The 22,999-nt window shown below is 39.5% G+C and overlaps 1 protein-coding gene and 1 pseudogene across 1 annotated transcript in view; both read left to right on the forward strand.

The window, feature by feature from the left end:
• The window catches only part of GlnRS (Glutaminyl-tRNA synthetase), a 281,063-nt gene that overhangs the window by 227,614 nt on the left and 30,450 nt on the right, over positions 1 to 22,999 (forward strand). The window contains exons 10-11 of the mRNA XM_068381662.1: positions 5,070 to 5,241; positions 21,221 to 21,383. Coding sequence (XP_068237763.1) covers positions 5,070 to 5,241; positions 21,221 to 21,383 — 335 coding nt within the window. The remainder of the gene's footprint in view (positions 1 to 5,069; positions 5,242 to 21,220; positions 21,384 to 22,999) is intronic.
• On the forward strand, positions 9,193 to 12,149 carry LOC137648436 (uncharacterized; annotated as a pseudogene).

Raw genomic sequence — 22,999 nt, forward strand, 5'->3', positions numbered from 1 at the left:
CTCGAGGGTACACAAGGGCACACTATTCCATCTTATTTTTCTTCCTCTTGTTTTGTTAAACTTTTTATAGTTTATAAAGGAGATATTTATTTTAATGTTACTGTTTTTAAAATATTTTGTTTTTCCATGTTTCCTTTCCTCACTGGGCTATTTTCTGCTTTTCCAACTAGGGTTGTAGCTTAGAAATTAATTGTAATAATAATAATGATAATTTGCCCTGCACTAGTTTTAGTTAGTATCCCCCATATTGTGCTCTATGTAGTAATTTTAGTCAGATCTCTGTTAAGAGATTTATCCACTACAGGTCTGCACTCAAGAGATGGGATTTTAAAGGAGCAATTGCATAATTTGCATAATCACAGAGTCCATTTTCAAGGCCAAACCACGTAACATGCACACATCAGTATATAAGAAGTAAAAGGTCAAGAGCACTACCCTGAGGAACACCAGAGATTACATTCTAGTAATCACTATGGTGTCCATCAACAACTATTTGAAATTTGTTGATTAAAAATATAATGATAGATATTTATAAAGGATCCAACTACTATCTGCATAATTTAGAGAAGAGTGCCTCATGATTAACATGTTTAGGAGCAGCACTTGATTTAAAGTCAATCATACAAATTTCATGACCATAACCAGTGAATTTCTATGCAAAACTAAAAGACTTCCGAGTATAATAAGCACCAAGGCTGTTGCAAGAGCCAAATTTCAAACCTGGTATTACTAATATCATAATCATTCAGATGTTTTGCCTACAGATTTTCAAAAGTTAAGTTAATATTGAAGCTATAAAAATAGTCTGGTAATTAGCAGTGATGGAGCTACCACAATCAAGCCATTATTCTTGAAGTCTTCTAGAGATGACAGTTTCACGTGGTTTGGTTCTTATAGATTTGCCCTTAGATGATTTACCTAGTAAAGAATGTTATTTTGAGCACAGGGTACTGTATTTTTTTTCAACTATTTTTAGGTCAACTTTGTAGAGACTTTCATCCTCAATTCTCTCGGGGTTGCATATTTATAAAGTTGTCAAGTACATGAATGGAAATACAGATGATTCTGTAAAATTGATGGAACATTAAAAGAAGTGTACATTTGATAAAATGTGTGTAGGCAATATTATTATTATTAATATTATTACAAGCCAAGCTACAACCCTAGTTGGAAAAGCAAGATGCTATAAGCCCAAGGGCTCCAATAGGGAAAAATAGCCCAGTGAGGAAAGGAAATAAGGAAATAAATAAATGATGAGAATAAATTAACAATAAATCATTCTAAAAACAGTAACAACGCCAAAACAGATATGTCCTATATAAACTGTTAACGTCAAAAACAGATATGTCATATATAAACTATAGAAAGACTCATGTCAGCTTGGTCAACATGAAAGCATTTGCTCCAACTTTGAACTTTTGAAGTTCTACTGATTCAACTACCCGATTAGGAAGATCATTCCGCAACTTGGTAACAGCTGGAATAAAACTTCCAGAATACTGTGTAGTATTGAGCCTCATGATGGAGAAGGCCTGGCTATTAGAATTAACTGCCTGCCTAGTATTACGAGCAGGATAGAATTGTCCAGGGAGATCTGAATGTAAAGGATGGTCAGAGTAATGAAAAATCTTAAGCATCATGCATAATGAACTAATTGAACGATATTGCCAAAGATTAATATCTAGATCAGGAATAAGAAATTTAATAGACCATAAGTTTCTGTCCAACAAATTAAGATGAGAATCAGCAGCTGAACACCAGATAGGAGAACAATACTCAAAACAAGGTAGAATGAAAGAATTAAAACACTTCTTCAGAATAGATTGATCACCGAAAATCTTGTAAGACTTTCTCAATAAGCCAATTATTTGTGCAATTGAAGAAGCCACAGACCTAATGTGTTTCTCAAAAGTAGATTTGCTGTCGAGAATCACACCTAAAATTTCAAAAGTCATACAAATTTAAAGAAACATTATCAATACTGAGATCTGGATGTTGAGGAGCCACCGTCCTTGACCTACTTACAATCATACTTTGAGTTTTATTAGGATTCAACTTCATACCTCATAATTTGCACCATGCACTAATTTTAGCTAAATCTCTATTAAGGGATTCACCAAGCCCAGATCTACATTCAGGGGTATGGAATTGATGCAAAGAGAGTAGCATCATCTGAATATGCAACAAGCTTGGTTTCTAGGCCAAACCACATGTCATGTGTATATAGTATGAAAAGTAATGGACCAAGAACACTACCCTGGGGAACACTGGATATCACATTCCTATACTCGCTATGGTGCCCATCAACAACAACTTGAGATCTATTACTTAAAAAATCAATAATAATGCTAAGAAATGACCCACCCACTCCCAACTGTTTGAGTTTGATAACAAGGGCCTCATGATTAACACGGTCAAAGGGAGCACTAAAATCAAGGCCAATCATACAAACTTCCTGACCACAATCAAGGGATTTCTGTACAGCATTGGAGATTGTAAGAAGGGCATCACATGCTCCAAGGCCTTTACGAAAACCAAATTGCAAACTAGGGAATAGATGATTACCTTCAGCAAACCTATTAAGATGTTTTGCCAGAAGACGTTAAAAAAATTTAGATAATATGGGAGTTAAGGAAATTGGGCGGTAATCAGTGGGACTTGAGCTACCACAAACACATTCACATAGAGGAGTAACATTACTAATTCTCCAACAAGTGCTAAAAGCTCCTCTTTTTTTCTAACTTGCGCAAAATAACAGATAACTTTGGAGCTAAAAAATCTGCAGTCTTTATAAAAAACAAAGGAAAAATAACATTTGGGTCTACACCTCCATAAGCATCAAGGTCCATCAACAGAGCTATAATCTCACGAGATCAAAAAGCTAAACTAGTTAGTTTAGCCTCAGGAAAACAGGAATGAGGAAGTTCAAGTTTTTCATTACTCTGTTTACAGTAAAAAACATCAGCCAACAGGGTTGCCTTTTCCTTTGGACAGTGAGTGACTGAACCATCTGGTTCAGGTAAAGGAGGAACTGTTGCATCTACACCAAAGAGTGCAGATTTAAGGGTAGACCACCATATATGTTCCTGAGTTGTACCAGAAAGGGTTTCTTTTATGGTTGAATTGTACTCCTTTTCAGTTGAGGCATAAACTCTCTGAGCAAAAGCTCGAAGCTGAGTATAGTAGTTCCAGGTCAAATCTGATCTGTTATCCTTCCAAAGATGATAGGCCTCCTGCTTCTCCAAATAAGCACGTCTACAATCATCATTGAACCACTGTTTGTCCTTCACTCGGTACCTTGGCACACGAGAAGGGATACATCTATCAATTATGTTGACTAGATTCTCATTCAAAGGGACAACAGGATCTACACTATTATATAATTGTGACCAATTCAAGCACAAAAGATCATGCAAAATCCCATTCCAGTCTGCTTAGGATTTCATATAAATTTTACAAGAATATGATATATCAGGGACAGGCTGCTTAGTCTTCACTACTAATGAAATCAAGGCATGATCAGATGTCCCAACTGGAGAACCAACCTTACTAGTTATAACGCCAGGGGAGTTAGTGTATTATTATTATTATTATTATTATTATTATTATTACTATCCAAGCTACAACCCTAGTTGGAAAAGCAAGATGCTATAAGCCCAGGGGCTCCAACAGGGAAAAATAGTCCTGTGAGGAAAGGTAATAAGGAAATAAATAAATGAAGAGAACAAATTAACAATAAATCATTCTAAAATAAGAAACAACGTCAAAACAGACATGTCATATAATAAACTATCAACAACATCAAAAACAAATATGTCATAAATAAACTATAAAAAGACTATGTCTGCCTGGTCAACAAAAAAGCATTTGCTCCAACTTTGAACTTTTGAAGTTCTACTGATTCAACCACCCGATTAGGAAGATCATTCCACAACTTGGTCACAGATGGAATAAAACTTCTAGAGTACTGCGTAGTATTGAGCCTCGTGATGGAGAAGGCCTGGCTATTAGAATTAACTGCCTGCCTAGTATTACGAACAGGATAGAATTGTCCAGGGAGATCTGAATGTAAAGGATGGTCAGAGTTGTGAAAAATCTTATGCAACATACATAATGAACTAATTGAACGACGGTGCCAGAGATTAATATCTAGATCAGGAATAAGAAATTTAATAGACCGTAAGTTTACGAGGTCCAAGCAATTACCAGACCTGTGAGTAGCTTCATTTATGATTTGCTCACAGCCGGATTCAGAGGCAAAGTCTAAAGCTCTTAAACCATGGCGATCGGTAGGAGAGATAGAACTTAACCCACTCCCTATGGTGAGCATTAAAATCACCAACAAAGACAAAAGAAGCCTTTCTATCATCTTCTTGTATCTTAGCCATAAAAGTAAGAAGACAATCGAAGGTAGAATCATCCATTTCTGGATTCCGGTAGATCGAACACAAATAAAAGTAGTTATGCCTGCCACAAACTTTTATTACCTGAATCTCATGACATCCACATTGATAGCAGGACTAATGAGACAACTGAGAAAAAAAGTTTGCTCTTCTTCTTTTCCCAGTGTAAATATGTTGAAGAGACCAAGCAACCAACTAATAACAGTAAAACACCCTCTCGATCAATACATTTTATAGCATTCCCAAGATGTCATCCATATACATATACTATTTCATTCAAGATAACTCTTTTTGAAAGGATTTTCATTGTATCTCAGAAGGCTCAATACTGTACACTATTTACATTTGGAAGGATTTATTTTTTAGGTGTTGCTTTTTTCTTTATTTGTTCATCTTAAGTTGTTTGATGTAAATTTGTGGATGATGAACTGAGGATTTTAAAAGAGATCAACTTAATTCATGAATAACTTAGTTCCATCTGTATAATTTACATTAGAAAAGGAAATACAGTAGCAACAGTACTCCTGGAAAAACTAACATAACAGATTTTAGCAAATACACATGTAAAGACAGTTCTTGTATTTAGATTGAGAAGTCATTTGTATATTGTTACTTTGTTTTGCCATATTTTATAGATTTTCTTTCAGTGTTTTCATTACTTTTCAGACTGGGATGATCCTCGACTTTTTACCTTAACTGCTCTTAGACGGCGAGGGTTCCCTGCCGAAGCAATTAATGATTTCTGTGCCACTCTTGGATTAACTGGAGCTCAAATTTCTATACATCCAAGGGCCCTAGAAGCTTGTGTTCGCCGTGTTTTAAATATGAAAGCACGCAGGTAAGACTTTCGTGAGTAAGTTAGTATGAGAAGCATTGAATTTCTGAAGATTTGAATATTCTAGACTTTTCTTTTTAAGCAAGAAAGCACTTTTTTTTGTCTACTTATGTATGATATGACGAGAATTCATTGACTATATGAAATGTGTTTTTACCTCAGTATTTTGAATGCAGGTGATATACAGTAGTTCTAATTGCCTCTACAATGGCGGAAATACAGGAAATGATTGATAGGTTAGTACTGGAGGGGAGAAAGGTTGGATTGTTTATCAACCATAGAAAGACAGGTTATGCAGATTCAGTGGTGATCAGACGAATTGCATTATCAAAGGAATAATATTACCAGACTCAAACTTTCAAATATTTAGGAACCATCATTACGAGCAATCTATACTAAAATTCAAGGAGAGAATGGGGATGGCAGAAAAGCAATGGTCTTGCTAAAAACAGGTATGAGGTCAAATTGAACATCAAATCACAGCAAAATCAAAATATACTTTATTTCTTCACTAACAAATGTTACATTATTTATAGGGATATTCTTTCGGCTAAGGTGGAAGGTAGCCAATAGACTAAAAAGTACGAGGTGGCAACCCTACCTAACCACTTAAGTGGGTAGGTGGGTAGGTACCCCAGCCACCTATCTCCACTGATAGCTCGGTGACCTGCCTCACTTTTCTCTTTTGGACGGTAGAGAACTGACGTCTCCGTGCTCTCACTTTCAAGGCTTAGCCCTCAGACTACAAGCATTGCTTTACGCTAACTATTTTTTTTTCAAGAGTGATTGCGCTTCTTTCTTGATGCTCCCATGCGAACGTGTCCTGGCAAGGAAGATCACCATTGTGGCACCTTCATGTCACCGACGCCTGTTTGTTGTGTCCAGCCTGGCAAGGACGTCGTTGCGAGCATGGTTCACCCTGTAATGAGTGTAGGGAGGGGCCTGCCTCCTAGCGGGAGAAATTTGGGAGTCGCAGGAAGAAGGCGGCCAAGTAAGATCTTTCTCCTCCGAGGTCTTCCTCTGGTAGGAAAAGAGCTCGGGCTTCTTCCTGCACTCCTGGATCTCTTCTTGAACCTCCTCCTTGCCCATCTTCATCAGGGGAATGGTCGAGAAGGAGCGAAGATCATCTAACTCCTTGGCAACCTTGGGGTACTGGGGAGGTTGATGCTTCTTCTCGTAAAGCACCTTCACCTCCAGCCGCCCGGGAGCCATTCTCTCTTGCAGATGTACTGCAGGCATGGCTGCCCTTGGGGTTTTTGCTCCCCCTTTGAAGGAATCGCTGCAGCAACTCCTTCAGCGTGGTGTGAGAGGAGAGATCTGTACCCTATAGCCTCAACATCCTTTGCCCTGGATTTGTGTGAAGCCCATCTCTCGCTCTCTCCCAGCCCTTCCACGCACAGATGAGGTAACCATTCCATCTCACCTCTCCAATGGTCTCCTGCTAACGATGAGTCCTCTCGCCATCCTGCGACTACATCATCGCCTAACCCAAAGCCTTCTGTTTCTCCCCATAAGCAAGGTTCCAGCTCACGTGCTCTTCCCTTGCCAGCTGCAAACATTAGACAAGGTGATCCTCCAGCATCCAGCGCTCCATCTGCTCACTGATCGCTAGGACAAGAGACAGCACCTTCTCATCCTTCTAGATGATCACCTTCACGAGCTTCACGCTCTCTCTCTGAACATCGTTTATGACATTCAAAGGATCACAGCGATTGCTCAGAATCTCGGCGTTCTTCTTCCTAAAGATGTTCTCACTCTAGCGCTAAGCGGTCGTACCAAAAAGACCACAGGTTATCACAGTCTAGGCACTCTTCTTCCAGGAGATATTCTTCCTCTCGATCAAGAGCTGAGTGCTCATAATCACGATCACAAACTTCACAATCATGATCACGAGCTTCACGTTCATGTTCACGAGCTTCATGCTCCCATTCACAAGCTTCACTTTCATGATCACAAGCTTCATGCTCCCGTTCACGAGCTTCACGTTCATGCATTCACGATCACGAGCTTCACGCTCACATTCAAGATCACAAGCTTCACGATCACGAGCTTCACGCTCACATTCAAGATCACAAGCTTCACGCCCGCATTTAAGATAATTACGATCAAGACGATTAGGATTGCGAGCAAGACGCTCACGAGTAGGCCCCTCACTCATATCTAAAATCACACCAAATTATCTTGATACATAAATCATTTTCTGAAAATGTCTCAATCCATATATATTTTCCCCTTATTTTTTATAAATTTCCAATTTTATGCATCATTTACTTGAATTTCCCAATTTCCTCAATATTGTATCACATATTACATTTGTAACCCTGATAGCTGTAAAGACAATGACACAGTACAAGAATTTTTTTCTTATTTTATTCCTTTTTTCCTCAGTTATCATTTCTACAAAATTATATAATTTTCATGCCTTGGATATATATTGCATATTAGTATTCTTTATTGTTTTTAAGAGTAAAAGTTAGCCTACTGTCATTATTTCCATATATTGATATTCTACGCATTATTTGTCATGTTCCTACATGCGTATTTCCTATTTCCAAGGTTGTGAAATACCCAAAACTGGAAATATCTAGTTCATAGTTTCAGTCACACGCAAGGTGGAACGACAGAACAATAATTGAACATTTTGTCTAATGAACTCACAACCTCTCTCTCAGGGCAGAAATAGGTTTCTTTTGTCATCAGAAGATAATTTATTTAGTTTATTGTATACCTTATGATTATACATTAAAGAGTACTTCTTGTGTCAAAGGAAACAGATGAATATTTTCAAAACATTTCTGTATAATGTAAAGTCCATTATTACTGATGAGTAGTTTTATATCTTTCAAGAACAATTTTTCATGGAATTATTACGGAGTAACATAGTCACTTCAATGAATATAAAGTTTTTTTTTTGTTACACATAAAATCACAGTGCTTTACCATTATTTAGAGAACATGATATAAAACAAATTTTTGAAAATATTACTCTCACTTCACAATGAATGGAGAGGACATTTTGGTTGATTAAAGTGTAATACAATAGAAAATAAAGCAAACTTTTTTGCAAAATTATTCTGTAATATGCAGTAAAATAAATAAACATGGAAATGTAGGTTATTTTAGAGTTAGTGTGAATTTATATCCAATGGTGACAAATCTCGTATATAGCTGCAGAGGGCGGATCCGCTGCCCTCTAATGAGGGAGATAAAACTATATTTTGAGAGGGTCTGTTGAAAGTGATCTTGACCAAGTTAGTAAATCTTAACCATTGCATATTGCTTTTAAATGAATTTTTCCTATCTCTTGCCTTCACTGTCATTCTACCTGCAGCAGAATGTGGCTCAGCAATATGAACACCAGGCTTTCTTAAAAGTAAACAAAATTCTATACTCATAGAAATGAAGAATGGTGTGATATTAAGAACATATATCAGTCAGTTGGTAGCGAAGTTTTGGGACATGCAGTTACAAGGAGAAAGCCATGTCAAATGATATATAGGATACTATAAAAAGGAGACAAAGACAGAAAGTGATTGCTGAAAGTTTACGAGGGAGCAATGAAAATTATAAGGTAGAGCAGGCTGAGTATTAAAGTATTGACAGTGAGATCAAAAGAAAAGCCAGGAATGACTGGAGAGATGATTTAGACAGTAGAGCAGATGAAGCTTACAAAGCTGTGAATTCAGGCAGTAGCTATGGTATAAGAATTGCTCGTAGAATTTTTAATGAAATCTTTATGCCAGCAAAGAAGAAGCATACTATTTACCCATCAAAAAGAGATATAGATCTGTTTTAACAACAAAGGATAAAGAAAGGCAATATTGGATGGAACACTTTTGTGAGGTCATGAATAGGAGATACGAAGGGAATAATTTGATTGATATACCTGAAGCTGATGAAGACCTTGATGTCCCATGAATGAATTTAGTGTATTTGAAGTCGAAGCTACTATTAACCCTTTGACTGCGAAAAGCGAGTATACTCGAAAATTAAAATTTCTCCCTTAACTGCGAAAAGCGAGTTTACCCCACGGCGGCGAAAAAACTTTTTGAATAGCGCCGCCGATACTTTTGACATTCAAGTGTACGCTGAAAACGTTTGCTGTCCAGTAGGTGCTGCCATCTAGTGACCAGAAGACGAAACAAAACGTAAACAAAAACAGGTGTTATCAGCTGATGCGACGAAGTTCACGTTGTTTACAAACATCAGGTTTTAAAGGTATGTATTATTTATTTCAGTAATAATTTATTTATTCTAATTAGTTCTTGAATATAAGTAGACTATAATAAGACTGATTAAATCATTAAATAAGTGTAAAATATGGTGTAATAGGAGGTAATATGAAGGGCATCTCTTTCAAGCCTAGTAAGCCTATTTTACTGTAAGTTGGCCAACTTCGATTATGTTATGATAGGCTTTGTGTATAGGCCTGGACTTATTATAATGGTAGAATATGATGTATATTACCATAAACTCTAGGCCTAATATCAGTGTCTTCAAATATGTGATAATATGCGAATTGTAAAGACAAATCATAGGCTACCGGTAGGCTACATACTACTCACCTCTCTCTCTCTCTCTCTCTCTCTCTCTCTCTCTCTCTCTCTCTCTCTCTCTCTCTCTCTCTTTATATATATATATATATATATATATATATATATATATATATATATATATATATATATATATATATGTGTGTGTGTGTGTATATATGTATATTTATATGTACAGTATATGTATATGTATATATATATATATATATATATATATATATATATATATATATATATATATATATATATATATATATATATATATATATATATATATATATATATATATATATGTCTAGTAGCTATAAATGTAATTTCTTTATTAGGGTATGCTAATTTTATTTTTTACTTTCAGGGTCACCTATAATGGCTTCAAAAAGGAAGAGGTGTGCAACACAATGGGAGATTGCTGATATTCTTGCAGAAGAAGACTCAGAAACAGAAGATTTATTTGTACAAAGGGAAGAAGAACTATATGAGGATTATGAAGCAGACGCAGATGAAGATGCTGATGAAGAAGTTGAAGATGCTGATGAAGAAGTTGAAGATGATGACTTGAATAAAACACTAACTGATGATTCATGGGTGAATATAAAGAATGTAGGCACAGATCCTCCAATAAAGGTAAAGTCTATACCAATTTATTCAGAAACTAATAGGGCTGTAAATTTAGATGACTGCACTCCATTTTTATGCTTTTCTAAGTTGTTTCCTAATGAAATATATGATCATGTAGCTGTGGAAACTAACCGGTATGCAGCATACATGATAGAAAAAATGCAACCTTTAGCCCCTCGATCACGGTACAGAGCATGGAGAGATGTGGATGCAGGGGAAATAAAAGCATTTATTGCTATTGAAATTGCAATGGGATTAGTGCACAAAAGTAGTCTAGCAAGCTACTTTTCTAAAAAGTTTTGGCTAACTGAGACACCTGGTTTTTCCAATATAATGTCATGTGACAGGTATGAAATTATCCGTTCCTGTCTACATTTTGCAGATAATTCTGTTGATGGTAATGATGACAGACTATAAAATAAAACCAATTTTAGACATGGTGAAAGATCTATATTCTAAATATTATGTAAGTGGTAGAGATTTGAGTGTTGATGAAAGTATGGTGAAATTCAAAGGGAGGTTTTTTTTCAAGCAGTACATGCCTAAAAAGCCTACCAAATGGGGAATTAAGGTTTGGTCTCTCTGTGACTCTAAGACTGGTTATCAGTTGAAATTTGATGTTTACACAGGGAAGGGGCTAGATTCTAATAAAGGCAAAGGACTTGGTGCATCTGTTGTAGAAAATTTGTTTGAAGGCTTTGAAAACAAAGGCCATGTAGTTTACATGGACAGCTTTTTTTAGTGGAGTACCCCTTTTTCAAAAACTTCGAAGTAAAGGTACTGGAGCATGTGGGACAGTTCGTCTAAACAGAAAATATTTGCCATCACAGATGAAAAAAGTAAAACCTAAGAAAGGCCAGCTACCAGTAATGTGGAAGAGTAAAGATGAGGAATTGGTTGCTGTCGTTTGGCAAGATAGTGGTAGAGTAAATATCCTTTCGAGTGTTGGGGACACAGGTACAGTGAAAAAATCTATTCAATCAAAGAAAGGGGTAAGGGAAGTAGATAAACCATCTTTGCAAGCTCAGTACAATAAATATATGGGAGGGGTAGACCTTTTTGATCAATTCTGCTCAACCTACCCCTTCAATCACCGTAGTAAAAAGTGGTATTAGACACTCTGGCATTTTGTGATTGAAGTTGTTCTTGTAAATTCCAAAATTAGTTACAACTTGCAAAATAGAAAGAAATTGACCCAGGTTGTGTTTAGACAAGAGGTAATAAAAGGATTGTTAGAAGGATATAACACAAAGCCAAGAAGAAAGAATGTTGTTAGGGACTTGGTGGAAAACAAGCGCTTGGGGGAAAGGCATTTTATTGCTCAGTATGAAAATAAGAAGTACCTACCTAATTGTAGTGTTTGTTCAATATTGCCATCTCAATGTTGCAAAAAAGGAAAGGGGACATGTAAGAGGAAGCAGACATCATATTTCTGTAAACAGTGCCCACAAAACCCTTCTCTTTGTGTTGTCCCCTGTTTTGAAATTTTTCATACTGTGATGAATTATAAGAAAACATGTAAATGTAAGGATGAAAAGAAGTAAATATGTCTTTTTTGTCAATTGTTTGTAATTTTTTCATATTTTTTGTAATAAAATTTTACTTCCATAACTTTTCTGGTTTTATTAACAATTTTTGATATTTTCCAAAATATAACAAAATTTGTACTAGTTTTGAATCAAAATTTAAGTACATAATCATAACAATATTTCAGTATATTTCATTAATTTAGTTATTTTTCATCATAAAAAACATATTCCAACCCATTTTACATGTCAATTGTGATGATATGCAATTTTCAATATTAAACTTAGCCGGTGATTATATAAGCTGCAACTCTGTTGCTCGACAGAAAACTCTACGTTCAAAATACGCCAGCGATCGCTATGCAGGTAGGGGGTGTACATCAACAGCGCCATCTGTCGAGCAGGTACTTAGTACTCAATGTAAACACAGAACCAATTTTCTCTCTGTCGGGCTACCGGCAAGACCTACTAATTCGCTGTTACTAACTGGATTTGTTTTCACAACTATTTGGTGAAGTACTGTACACTATTCTAGTTTTGAGCTTTCGCTATGCAGGTGTTTTATCTTCATCTCAAAACTTGAACTCGTTTTGGATAGATTTAATTATGGTGACAAAGAGAGTATGGACTCTCTTTCACTTTTAAATGGCCGACCCTTCCCTTAGACGGAAGTGTGTTTAGGTTTTTAGTAATTTTGCTTAACACGTTATAGATCTATATATTTTATATCTCCGCCTTTATTAGGCCTCTTCGATTAACTTTCCATTTATTATAAACATATAAAAATAAATTTTTATGTTTTGTTTATATGCGACCTTTCCTGATAGTAGGCGGTCCTAACTTGGAACCGAAGTTAATCAACGTTGAGCCCGTTATATCGTATTTAGCCTTTAAAGAATTTAAAACTTTTTAAATTTAATGTTTTATGAAAGAATTTCTTTGATAGTCTTCGTACTGTTTTCAAAGATGAACTAACGTTTAGTTTTTTAGACTACGCAGTTGTTGACGTTCAGGACGTTCAACATGCGCTCTATCGTTACGATAGAGAGAGAGTGTATCCCGGTTTCACTTTGCAGTAAGAGTAAATCGATTCTGACGTTTTGTTCATTCTTTTTAGCTTAAATGTTTTAAATTCTAAATTAAAGGAACTTTTTATTTGGAAAACCTTTCAGTTTTTTCCTTTAGTCAAATAACATGTTTTTTTGACGATATATAATTGGGCTCTTCTCTTAGGTGCGAAATCAAGAGAGAAAGAGAGGAGAGATAGAGACGGAAGGAGAGAGAGGAGAGAAAACGTTCCGTTCAAGCGGGTAACGTTGTTCTCGTGTTACTCTCGTCCCTAGTTGCTGTACGGGGAAGAAGGTAAAACGTTTCTAGGGTTTTATTCTTGTCCCCAGGCTATGTGCGGTGAGAGATTGTAAACGTAGTTTATTTGAACTAGTGTTTAGTCTCTTTCCCAGCCACTGAATTTTTTATCTTTATATATGTTTTCTGTTTTTTGCTAGTATTAATGAGCTGCATTATACGACTGATTTCGTAATTACTACCTTTTAATGAAGGGTAGAATTGCGTGTTTCAGGTAGAAATCAGTAAAAGTTTCGATTTCAGTGAAATAAGTGCAAAACAGAAAATCGAAGTGATAAAGTGATATGCGCAAAGTGTTACAGTGTTGCGTCCGAGGGTTCGTCTGTTCGTGCCTGTCGTTCACCTAGTCCGGGACCTCTTGCAAGCTCCCAAGCCCAGGGGAGAAGTAATGTCGAACGACTTATGGGTTCGAGAGGCCTTGATCAACGAACAGACGTTTCCCTCCGTGGTTTCGGGCGTATCTACCCAAGATCGCCCCACCCACACAAAGACGAGAGAGCCCATTTATTTCTCGTCTGCGGAAGAGGTTTCTCGTAAGAAACCATGGACCAAGGTCTCGCGGCTTATTAAGCGCAAGTCGGTCCCTTCCGCGCAAGTCCAACGGCCCAGTTGTAGCCACTGGGTCAGTTCGGACTCGCTGCAGTCTTCCGACGACTGCTCACCTCCTAAGAGAGGCAAAGCGGTACCGCATCAGGCAGTCACACCGTCTGTTGCCGCACCTGCTCCTGTAGACCCTAAGTGGTCTTTGCTGCAGACCATGCAGTCTCAGTTAACGTCATTGATGCGGGACTTTCGTGCGGAGAAGGTTGACACTGCACCAACCTCTAGCCTACAACCAACCACAGTTGTGCGTCCTGTGGACGCTGAGGCTACCTTCTGCCGCACTCCAGCTGAGAGAGTCCCGCCACCCATGCGTTCCAGTGTACCCTGCCAGCCGCATGTTGACGTTCAGTAACGCACGGAACCTTCCGTTGACGTTCGCGAGGTACAACAACAGTCTAAGTTGTTTTGTTTTGACGCGGTGCGTCAACCTCCGCATTCTAGAGTTGTTTTGACTGCTCAGTCTAGACAGTCAAAGCAGTCTCGAGTGGACACTGTATGTCCTCACGCACCTGTTGTGGTTGACAGTTCAGTTGTTGACAGTTCACAGACTGTCAAGCAGTTACATGACGTTGCCTTCTGGTCTGCTACTAATGCACCAGTGAGAGACTCACTGAGGTAACCTAGCTTTTATCGGACAAGGTTCCTGTAGATGAGGAAGTTGCTGTTCTCCCTCCTACTGATATTCCCTTGAGGACTCTGTCATTTGGAGAGGAGCCTTAAGCTGCTTAGCCTCCTATGGACTTTAATTAAATCATGATGATTTTTTAAGGATCTTCGTCCGGATCTTGTAACTGCTGCTCCTCGTTCGCCTAAACGTCAGAACTTACACTAGGCCTAGCTACTTCGAAGCCGTTGTTTTTAAGCTAGTGCTCTCTCGCTCTCCTAGAGAGCGTTACGTTGGCTAGGCGACTGGTTTTTGCACCAGGAGGAGTTTTAGGGATACAGCCTTTGATTTCCCTTCTTTTAAACTGGCTTATAGAGCGAGAGTCTGATAGGACACGAGAGAAGTTCTCGGCTTGGGAGTTCCTGCCTCTGCCCAGATAGACTTCTCAATTCTGGTAGACTCGGCCTGGCGCCTAGCCAGGAGCCGCTCCAAGTTGTTTACAGGTCAACTTCTCAACTTTTGTCGAGCCTTTGAAGTTTTGCTGTACTATTATGTCACACATAACAAGGCTTTCAGGGATGGTAAATGGTTCTGCCTCAGTCGCTAACCCCGTCTGTTGCCACACCTGCTCCCGTAGACCCTAAATGGGCTTTGCTGCAAGACATGCAGTCCAAGCTTGCGTCCTTGATAGAGGACTTAAATGCGGAGAAGAACCTTCTGGCCAACAACCTTCCAACCGGTCGGTTGTGCGCCCTGCTGACGCTGAGGTAACCTACTCGCGTCTGCCAGTTGAGGTGGTTCCTCCTTCTGGCCAACAACCTTCCAACCGGTTGGTTGTGCGCCCTGTTGACGCTGAGGTAACCTACTCGCGTCTGCCAGTTGAGGTGGTTCCTCCTTCTGGCCAACAACCTTCCAACCGGTCGGTTGTGCGCCCTGTTGACGCTGAGGTAACCTACTCGCGTCTGCCAGTTGAGGTGGTTCCTCCACCGATGCGACCCAGTGTGGGTTGCCAGTTGCACGTTGACGTTAAGCGACGCTTGGAGGTGGTTGTTGACGTTCAGGACGTTCAACAACCAGCAGAGGTGACTTGTTGTGACGCAGTGCGTCAACCTCAGCAACCTGGTAGGGTGTTGACTGCACAACCCAGACAGTCTAGACAGTTTCGGGTTGACGCTGTACTTCCTCGCGCACCCATGGTTGTTGACAGTTCACAGACTGTGCAGCAGTTCCATGATATTGCGTCCGGCTCCGTCACGCATCCACCAGTGCGACCGGATTCAGCGAGTCAGACGTTGCCCACTCCGTTGCCGTTTCCTCATCAGTTTCGGATGAGGAACCCTCTGATGAGGACGTTGCTGAACAAGACGATCAGCCCCCAGCCCTGCTATCCATCCAGAAGATGCTGAAGAAGGAACGCTGCCCAGTCAGGCTGTGGATGAGTCTGGTAGGGACACTGTCATCCGTGGATCAATTTGTGTCACTAGGAAGACTACACCTCCGTCCTCTTCTATACCATCTAGCTTTTCACTGGAAAAAGGACAAGACGCTAGAAGCGGTCTCGATCCCGGTTTCCGGAAAGATAAAGTCTTGTCTGACTTGGTGAAAGGACTATTTCAACCTTAGAGAGGGTCTTCCCCTGACTGTTCAGACTCCCAACCACGTTCTCTTCTCGGACGCATCGGACGTAGGCTGGGGTGCGACATTAGACGGTCGGGAATGCTCGGGATTATGGAACTCGAGTCAAAGGACAATGCATTTCAACTGCAAGGAGCTACTGGCAGTACGTCTGACCTGGAAAAGCTTCAGGTCTCTCCTTCAAGGCAAAGTGGTGGAGGTGAACTCGGACAACACCACGGCTTTGGCGTACATCTCCAAGCAAGGAGGGACCTACTCTCTGACATTGTACGAGATCGCAAGGGACCTCCTCACCTGGTCAAAAGGTCTAGACATATCACTAGTAACGAGGTTCATCCAAGGCAACTTGAATGTCATGGCAGATTGTCTCAGTTGGAAGGGACAAATAATTCCAACAGAATGGACCCTCCACAAGGATGTATGCAAGAGACTTTGGGCCACCTGGGGCCAGCCAACCATAGATCTCTTCGTAACCTCGATGACCAAGAGGCTCCCAATATTTTGCTCACCAATCCCGGACCCAGCAGCAGTTCATATAGATGCCTTTCTACTAGATTGGTCACATCTAGATCTATATGCATTCCCTCTGTTCAAGATTGTCAACAAGGTACTGCAGAAGTTCGCCTCTCACGAAGGGACAAGGTTGACGCTAGTTGCTTCCCTCTGGCCCGCAAGAGAATGGTTCACTGAGGTACTTCGATGGCTAGTAGACGTTCCCAGAACACTTCCCCTAAGGGTGGACCTTCTACGTCAGCCACGCGTAAAGAAGGTACACCAAGGCCTCCACGCTCTTCGTCTGACTGCCTTCAGACTATCGAAAGACTCTCGAGAGCTAGAGGCTTTTCGAAGGAGGCAGCCAGAGCGATTGCTAGAGCAAGGAGAACATCCACCCTTAGAGTCTACCAATCGAAGTGGGAAATCTTCCGAAACTGGTGCAAGTCAGTATCCGTATCCTCGACCAGTACCTCTGTAACTCAAATAGCTGACTTCCTCTTATATCTGAGGAAAGAACGATCTCTTTCAGCTCCCACTATCAAGGGTTACAGAAGCATGTTGGCATCAGTCTTCCGTCACAGAGGCTTAGATCTTTCCAACAATAAAGATCTACAGGACCTCCTTAAGTCTTTTGAGACCACGAAGGAGCGTCGTTTGGTTACACCTGGTTGGAATTTAGACGTGGTACTAAGATTCCTTATGTCAGACAGGTTCGAACCGCTACAATCAGCCTCCCTGAAAGATCTCACCTTAAAGACTCTTTTCCTGGTATGCTTAGCCACAGCTAAAAGAGTCTGAGATTCATGCCTTCAGCAAGAACATCGGATTCTCATCCGAAACGGCTACATGTTCTACAACTTGGTTTTCTAGCCAAAAACGAGCTGCCTTCTCGGCCTTGGCCAATATCGTTCGATATTCCAAACTTATCGTATGGTTGGAAATGAACTAGAAAGAGTCTTATGTCCTGTAAGAGCTCTTAAGTTCTATTTAAAACGAACTAAACCTTTACGAGGCCCGTCTGAAGCTTTATGGTGTTCAGTTAAGAAACCATCTTTGCCTATGTCAAAGAATGCTTTATCCTATTTTATCAGACTGTTAATACGAGAAGCTCATTCCCATCTGAATGAGGAAGACCAAGCTTAGCTGAAGGTAAGGACACACGAAGTTAGAGCTGTCGCAACTTCCGTGGCCTTTAAACAAAATAGATCTCTGCAAAGTATAATCGACGCAACCTATTGGAAAAGCAAGTCAGTTTTCGCGTCTTTTTATCTTAAGAATGTCCAGTCTCTTTACGAGAACTGCTACACTCTGGGACCATTCGTAGCAACGAGTGCAGTAGTGGGTGAGGGCTCAACCACTACAATTCCCTAATTCCATAACCTTTTTAATCTTTCTCTTGAAATGTTTTATTATTGTTTTTTGGGTTATCCGGAAGGCTAAGAAGCCTTTCGCATCCTACTTGATTTGGCGGGTGGTCAAAGTCATTTCTTGAGAAGCGCCTAGATTAGAGGTTTTGATGAGGTCCTGTTGTATGGGTTGCAACCCTTGATACTTCAGATCCTAGGGGTCGCTCAGCATCCTAAGAGGATCGCGAGGCTCCGTAAGGAAGACGTACTTAAAAAGGCAGAGTAATTGTTCAAGTCGACTTCCTTACCAGGTACTTATTTATTTTATGTTTGTTATTTTGAATAACTGCTAAAATGAAATACAAAATACTTAGCTCATAATAATGTAAACAAGTAATGCTGGTCTCTACCCACCCCCCTGGGTGTGAATCAGCTTATATAATCACCGGCTAAGTTTGATATTGAAAAATGTTATTTTTATTAATAAAATAAATTTTTGAATATACTTACCCGGTGATTATATATTAAAGGACTCTCCCTTCCTCCCCAATAGAGACCCAGTGGACAGAGGAGAAAATTGGTTCTGTGTTTACATTGAGTACTGAGTACCTGCTTGACAGATGGCGCTGTTGATGTACACCCCCTACCTGCATAGCGATCGCTGGCGTATTTTGAACGTAGAGTTTTCTGTCGAGCAACAGAGTTGCAGCTTATATAATCACCGGGTAAGTATATTCAAAAATTTATTTTATTAATAAAAATAACATTTTTCGTAATTTTTTTGAAAAAGTACGTTTTTTGGGTAAAAATGGTAAAAAATGTGTTAAAAACAAAAAATATAGAGTTTAAGAGTCATGAATAGATGGAAAACATTGTTTCCAATATCAGGGGGTACTTAGAAATTAATTTCTACAAACTTCAAAATTTGCCGGCAAAGTACGTTTTTCGGGGACAAAAATCCTCCCAGCACTACGCAGCCAAAGGGTTAAAAACTCATGAAGAATAACTGCTGAGATGATACTAGCTGAAAATGAAGGGACTCCCAGGATACTTACAAGATTATTTTGTAGAATGTGCCATAAAAAGGCAAAACCTGATGAATGGGAATTAGGAGTGTTGGTGAACATGTAAAAAAACGGAGACCTGATTGATTGCAGTAATTACACTGGCTTACACATATACCAAATAGACTTGCCTATTATTAGCAGATTCTCCTCTGTCCTTATACACCTGACAACACTGAGATTACCAAACAATTCTTCTTTGCCCAAGGGGTTAACTACTGCACTGTAATTGTTCAGTGGCTACTTTCCTCTTGGTAAGGGTAGAAGAGACTCTTTAGGTGTGGTAAGCAGCTCTTCTAGGAGAAGGATACCCTAAAATCAAACCATTGTTCTCTAGTCTTGGGTAGTGCCATATCCTCTGTACCATGGTCTTCCACTAACTTGGGTTAGAGTTCTCTTGCTTGAGGGTACACTCGGGTGCACTATTCTATCTAATATCTTTTCCTCTTGTATTGTTAAAGTTTTTATAGTTTATATAAGAAATATTTATTTTAATGTTGTTATTGTTCTTGAAATATTTTATTTTTCCTTGTTTCCTTTCCTCAGTGGGCTATTTTCCCGGTTGAAGCCCCTGGTTTTATAGCATTCTGCTTTTCCAATTAGGGTTGTAGCTTAGCAAGTAATAGTAATAGTAATTACGCTTACGTCAGTTGTCATGAAAATATATAGCATGCTTATTTTAAAGAGACTAGAGAGAAAGATTGATGAAAAGCAGAGATGAACAAGCAGGATTTAGAAAAGTTAGAAGCTGTACTGACCAAATTTTCATATTGAGACATGTTGTACAGCAATGCATAGTATATAGAAATTCACTTTTTAGGGCATTTGTGGACTATGAAAAAGCCTTTGATACCATGCACTGACCAATTCTATAATAAAGCAGGACGCTTTATTATGGAATTCCACTTTAATATGTAAATTTGATAAAGTCTGTTCATTAGCATAGCAAGTGCAAAGTTAATGTTAGTGGAGTCCTAACAAATTAATTTCCAGTGAACAGCAGAGTACTCTAAGGGAATGTGTTGTCACCTATACAGTATTTTTTATCCTCCTCATGGATTTTATAATGTGTAGAATAGTTGGAGATGGTGGAGAAGGATTGGACTGGATTGGTAATAGGAAATAGGTGACCTAGAGTTTGCTGATGATGGTGTCCTTATTAGCTCAACACCACAGGATTTGCAATGCTTGCTTACCAGAATGCATGAAATATCATGTTAGATTGGGCTCAAAATAAATATAAGAAAACAGAGATGATAAGAACGGAATATGCAATGGAAGATGAAATATCATTGGAAGGAGAAAAAATTAATGAGGTAGAATCATTTAAGTATTTAGGAAGTATGATCTCCAATACAGGGTTATTAGAATTGGAGTGTAGTGAAAGTTCTAAAAAAGCAAATCAGACAATGGCTAGCTTAAGTAAATTTTTGAAATTAAAATCGCCTATAATTCCATATAAAAATCAGACTAGATATTAGTTTAGTGAGATGTGTTATTGTATGTACATGAGTTGTGGTATGACAATGAAATAATCTCCAACAGATTTAGCAGATTTGAGAACAAACCCCTTATAAGAATATTGGGGGTTAAAAGGGAGGACAGGATTAGAAATGAAACTTTAACAGAGATTACTCGAGTGGCATATGTGGATGAGATCATGTTGAGGGGTAGATGGAGATGGTTTGGGCACTCCCCAAGAGAAAGTAGTTCACCAAACGTTTAACTGGGCTCCACAAGGCACTAGAAGTGTTTGGAGACCCAGTCTTGCATGGCTGAGAACTCTGAAGCGTAAATAATGAGTGGAGAAGTATTGAATTAAAGGTTCAAGATAGAGACGACTAGTGAAATCTAACCTAGGCCCTCTGCATCAGTAGGCGTAGGAGATGATGATGATGATGGTGAAGTTTACAGTATTTAATGTTAAAGGTTTGAGCAATTTCATTATTGTTTTTAGAAATGTTTTGAAGCATTATTGTGAAATGTAACATGATAATACTATTTATGGTTAAATAATTTTGATTGTGGTACCTTACTGTACTTATGTGCAATTTCTCCGACAAGTTTTTTTTTTTTTTTTTTGCAATTTTTGAAGTCTTTTCAGTAATTTACAGTACGTATGTTTCATACTTATCAGTAGTTTTAATTGAATATTCCCCCCATTTTTTTTCAGGGTTATGGTAGTGATGGACCCAATGAAAGTGATCATCACAAATTACCCAAATGATGGCCCTATTGTATTAGAAGTCCCAAATATTCCAGGATTTGATGAAGAGGGTACACATTCAATCCCCTTTGACAGGGAGTTGTGGTTAGAACGCTCTGATTTCCGTGAGGTAAGGAAGGGAAAATTTGTGTTTGTTCCGTAACCGAAATACAAACCACGCTATTTACAAAGGGTATTACTTTTAGCGTAGCTGAAATGGCGAGCCATTAGAATTTAACGAGGGTGTATTACCCCCGCGCTAGTTAGCGGGGGGGTAGGGGAGTGGTAGCTAGCTACCCCTCCTCCCCCTCACACACAGGTGAATACTCACTTTCACTTTTGGCTCGGACTGTGACAGACATCTCTGTCTTGGTCCTCGCTTGGCAGCCATTGTCTGTTTTGTCTTTACTTAATCGCTTACTTTTCATTTACTCAATATATATGTAAACATGTTTTCATGTTTGTATATATATTTGAGTATAGAAATAAGTAAGTTTCCTTTTCAGATGTGTGTGTGTAGTGTACTATATCTACGTGGAGGCCTCGGCAGTTAGGCCACCACGGCGTATTTTTATGGGTGGCGATCGAGTTTGACTTATGTCTTTCTCTCTCTCTCTCTCTTGAGGTCGTTCACCCTTTTACTACGTGTTACTACGCCCTTGTAGCCTAGCTTCCTTGTGGGGGGTTGCTACGCCGTACGTTTGTCTCAATTAGTTATGAATCTTATTGTAGTTGTTTTTTGTTTTTCAGCTTGTAGAACGATTCCTTTCGGGGTTTTCGTTCTTTCTTTAGTGTTCATTCATTTTTAAATTACATAATTACATAGTTACATAATTATAATTGTTATAATTCTGTTTGGTTACAGCTCTCCTTCCGCGAGTGTAAGTGGTTGTGAGGGCACGTGCCTGTTGTGTAATTCTTGTTCCTTTCCCTCGGGATTCCTCTTCGGAGCCTTCCCGGGGGAATGAATGTGTACTAATATTATTTGTTTTATTTTTTTACAGTTACCGATCTAGTTCGTTTCTGTAATATAGCAACGGTGTGAGCTGTCTGGTTGAGTCCTGGGGATTCGGCTGTTGCTGCCTCCCCCCTTGTATTTTCGTCAGGGGCGTGTCTCCTTCTACTGGTAGTACTCCCGTGACGACGGACAGCTCTCCAGTTCATTTTAGAACACTCAGGAGGCTTGCCTCCTTGGGCGGATAACTTTCCTTCCGAGGGAAGTTTTTCCTGTCCAGGCTTGAGTTTTTCCCCTTTTGGGGGGTTCTTCTCTTGCCTTTTTTTCGTGCGACTATGCTCTTGGTGCTGAGCGGTCGCACCTGCAGTTTCGCTCAAGGGGCTGGGCAACTGCAGGAGCTCCTCTTCGGAGGATTGCTCCTTTTAGGTCACTGGCTGACCAGTCTCTTCCACGTAGTGTTTCTCTTTCGTTCGCGAGAGAGTACACTCATAGAGACTCCTCTTCGGAGGTTTCTTCTGTTGCTGTTGCTGTTGGCCTCCCTCGCCGTAAGGCCCACCGTCCGCCTCGTCGTAAGGGCCTCTCATCTCCCTATAAGGGTGCTTGAGGCGCCTTTTTGGATCTCCGTTTGCAGCCTACAACTCCTTTTTCTCGATCTTCCGCCTTGGTGCAGATGGACAGCAGTCTGATCTCGTCTTCTGACGGGCAACGGTCTTCCCGACGGACAACGGTCTTCCCGACGGACAGCGGTCTTCCGACGGACATCAGTCTCCCGGCGGACAACGATCCCTTCG

Source organism: Palaemon carinicauda, chromosome 10, assembly GCF_036898095.1.
Source record: "Palaemon carinicauda isolate YSFRI2023 chromosome 10, ASM3689809v2, whole genome shotgun sequence".
In the NCBI taxonomy this organism is placed as follows: domain Eukaryota; kingdom Metazoa; phylum Arthropoda; class Malacostraca; order Decapoda; family Palaemonidae; genus Palaemon; species Palaemon carinicauda.